Source organism: Frankliniella occidentalis, unplaced genomic scaffold (assembly GCF_000697945.3).
Source record: "Frankliniella occidentalis isolate FOCC.00 unplaced genomic scaffold, Focc_3.1 Scaffold712, whole genome shotgun sequence".
Lineage (NCBI taxonomy): Eukaryota > Metazoa > Arthropoda > Insecta > Thysanoptera > Thripidae > Frankliniella > Frankliniella occidentalis.
In genome coordinates, this window is record NW_026267824.1 from 7,167 (window position 1) to 10,650 (window position 3,484).

The following is a 3,484-nucleotide window of genomic DNA, read 5'->3' on the forward strand; positions in this document are numbered from 1 at the left end:
TCCGGGCGGCCCCGGCGCAACGTCCGCCGGCGCGCTTCCTCCGGCTCAACTCGCACGTACAGGTACAGGTAGACGACCGGGTGGGCGGGCCGCGTCGCGTCCAGCAGGACGCGCAGCGTGACCATTTCCATTAGCGAGATGGCGCCGACCGCGTGAGCGTGCTCCGAAAAGACGTCCACTGCACACCGGGCGGAGCGCTCGAAGACGCGCATCCGCTGTGTGCGCCGGGCGCACCGCGTGGGATGGGTCAGCGTCCCCAGGACCAGCACTTGGAAGAGGTACGCATTAGCAGCATAATCGCGCATCAGGGCCGCGAGGAAGTTAAACCCGCCCGTTCCCGTCCATTCGTCGACGGGTTCCTGGTACACATCGTAATCCCCCGTACTGGCCAGGGCCGTGGCTAGCGTCGCCTTCCCTGCACCAATGTTGCATTCCAAGTACGCAGCCGGCGGTGAGAGGGCGGCGCGGGTCGACGGAGGAAGATGATAGCGCCGATCAGGAACAGCGCGGGGCAGCCAAGCACGAGGTAGAGGGCCATGGCTAGGTGTCTCTGGAGCTGCTCGGACTAGCCTGAACAGGCGCACCTCGCGGGGTGACTTATTAAAGGCGCTGCCGCAAGCTGCGGGGCGAGGGGCGAGTGGTTGGGCGCTAAGCGCATTGTTTGAACGCCCAGTCCTCGACTAACGCTCTACTCGACACCATGGGGGTACGCTTCCGTGGGACACGTAGTGGACGACGCCCGACGCCTGTGCCGAGTCGCCCGGTACTACCTGGCCCGTCCCGGCGAAATGGTGGGGTGAGGGGAGGAACCCCCGAACAGCAATCCATTCCAGCCTATAAGTACTCCACAACCTGCAAATTTTAGCACGCAAATGAGGAAACCTTACCGTTTGCTTGTCAGCCTCTGCAGATTTGCGAAGGGTGCAAGGATTTCGCCATCAACCGGGGGTGGACCGTAGGCCTGGGGCTCAAGGTCTACCATGTCCTCGCGGAGGAATTCTCTCCAGACGTCGTCTGTCCGGCGCGAGGGCTGCATCCAGGCCACTGTTACACGCCTTCCGGGTGGAGGCGCGCAGCGGCCGGGGCAGGTGAGGACGCCGTGGTCCGTCCTCCGGCAGTTGCCGCAGCGTGGGCGTCGCTTCCGTGAAGGTCGGTGAGGAGGCTGGGGCTCAGCCCGGTGCGCAGCACGCCGCTCGGCGGAGGGGCAGCGCGGAGTCCGGGTGAGGCGGCGCGGCGGCCGGGTAGTCCGGTCGTTAAGTGCATGGACCCTGCACTTCGGGCTAAAAGCATCAAACTTTGTACACATGTTCCTATGATGGTTCTAAGCTGATTTGGCCTTGTAGCCACGACCGCAGTCCGTGCAGGCTCCCTGTGGAGCGCGTTGCCTACGTACCGGGGGGCGGGCGCACTACACCGTGCCCTTTAAGCGCCTATAAAGTCTATAAGAATTGCGCTAGAGCGGAATTTCTTTTTGCGTTGGGATCGCTAAGGACGAGGCTTTAAAATGGTGTATTAGCGGCAGCGACGCGGCTAACGGTATGGCTGCTGTCGTCCGCTAAAGTTTATTCAAGAAAAATTTTCTTCGCAAAAGTGGAGGAAATTTGCGATTTTCTCAAAATCTGTTAGTTTGACAGTAATGTCACTGAAGTAAAAGTTGTCAGGAATTTCCTTACGCGTCGAATGAGTGGTGTACGAGGTACGCACGGCTAATTGAAGCCGAGTATCAGGTCGATGATCCACCCTGTTGAAAAAACAAAGACCTGAAGAAAATCTGAACAAAACAATGGACAAGTTAGCAGTTGATGTAAGCATCCCATTTTTTTAATTTCGTCTCCTTGAGGAAACGAAAAGCTGCAATATTTATTTACTAATTCTTTCTACGCAGGATGCTGTAGAAAAGGCCCTTTTAAAGCAGCTCAAGAAGTTCAATGTCACTCAAGTGTATGGTCGCACAGTGTCTAAAAGGAGGACTAAATTTTCACTGTCCTATGACATTCCACCTCCCAACTACCTTTCTGGAAGCAAGGGAACAGCAGCTCAGAGGGAGCACTTTGCAGCTACCCTGAATCAAATAACCTTCAAAGCTATGGGTATGAATTTCAGGGTGAAATGTATTCGTCAGTTAACAACATTCCGTAAAGATGAAAACACGCATAAGTGTGTAAAAGACATATTTTATCTTGTGATCATCACAAGTGTTTGATTACTGCTCTTAAGTTAACTTTTATAATTTGCTTGAGGTGATACAGCATTAATTTTTAATTAATATTTGTTAAAGATGCAGAACAGAATAAAAATGAATTACCAGCTTCTTAAGTAGCTTTGTTTATAATATACTTTAAGTACACTCAGATATCATTTTATTCCTAGAACATACCATATCTATTGATAAGAAGTCAGCGGTTCATCATCCAACCGGCAGAAGCCGATGGGCATGCCGAAGCAGAAAACTTGGCTGAAAGTCTGGTTCCTCAGGCATTGAAACCGGAAGTCTGGGAATCGAATCTGGAAGAAATCCACGCAGTCTTGTTATTGGTCCCAAACCCTTCTGTCTCACAGTCCTTCACATTGATACTTACATTTATGAAGTTTTTGAGGTACTTCCTCCTTTCCTGTCTTTTGTCGCCACACATCCTCCGTTAAGTTCACCAGCTCCCATGGCACCGAAATACGGTACTGTGCATATCTGATTTAAACATATTCACAAATTCATAATACAGGAACATCAATGTATCTGAAAATCGGGGAGATCAAATGTCAAACAAAAATGTGAATGCATTCCCTTTTGATGCATCAATTGCAAGTGCAAGTGCAATGTGCAAAGTGAATCACTTTTAATAGGGTAAGGGGCCCAGTAGTCGACAGTACACCAGTAGTCGACACTTTCAACTTTGCGATCGAATTCCCGCGAAGTAGTTAACGTGAGAGTCTCGGCCGTTTTGCCAGGCTTAGGCGCACTCTATTGAGATTACAATGAACCTATTGCCGATTCTGTGCCACTTCCGGGAGCCGGTAGGGAGCGCTTCGCACGGAACACTGCTCGTCGCGTCACATCGAGCCATAATTTCTTAGCTCCGGAGTAGTGGGAAGGTGTTTGCTCGATAGGTTCTGTGAGGCTGCCATTCACTCGAGTGGTTCCGGAGGACGTTTGTGTTGTTGTCAAAGATATATATTATCTTTCCCCTTTTAAGTTTTCGGAAATTGCGGTCAGGGGCGTAAATAATGGTGGTGTCGACTACTGGGCCAGAAAAAGACACCTTAGAGTAGACCAAGAAAAACTTTTTGTTAAAATGTTAAAGTTCACATTGCCCATCTCGTGCCAATCCATAAAAAACGCTCTCAAAAAAAATTTCAGCCAGATCGGACAATATTTGACCCTCCCGAAGTGGGTTCAAAGTTAACATTAGTTTCTTATGGGTCATCGGGCCAAAACGTTACACATTTGGCCTGTGGCTCAAACTATCAATCGTAGAAAAACGCCGTT

General features: G+C 50.9%; 1 protein-coding gene across 2 annotated transcripts in view; it reads left to right on the top strand.

The window, feature by feature from the left end:
• The first annotated feature begins 1,463 nt into the window (after positions 1-1,463).
• Positions 1,464-3,484, top strand: part of LOC113214260 (uncharacterized) — a 15,443-nt gene continuing 13,422 nt past the window's right edge. For both annotated transcript variants that reach the window (XM_052275632.1, XM_052275633.1), the window contains exons 1-2: positions 1,464-1,804; positions 1,886-2,240. In XM_052275632.1, coding sequence (XP_052131592.1) covers positions 1,784-1,804; positions 1,886-2,203 — 339 coding nt within the window. In that variant the 5' untranslated portion in view covers positions 1,464-1,783 and the 3' untranslated portion in view covers positions 2,204-2,240. The remainder of the gene's footprint in view (positions 1,805-1,885; positions 2,241-3,484) is intronic.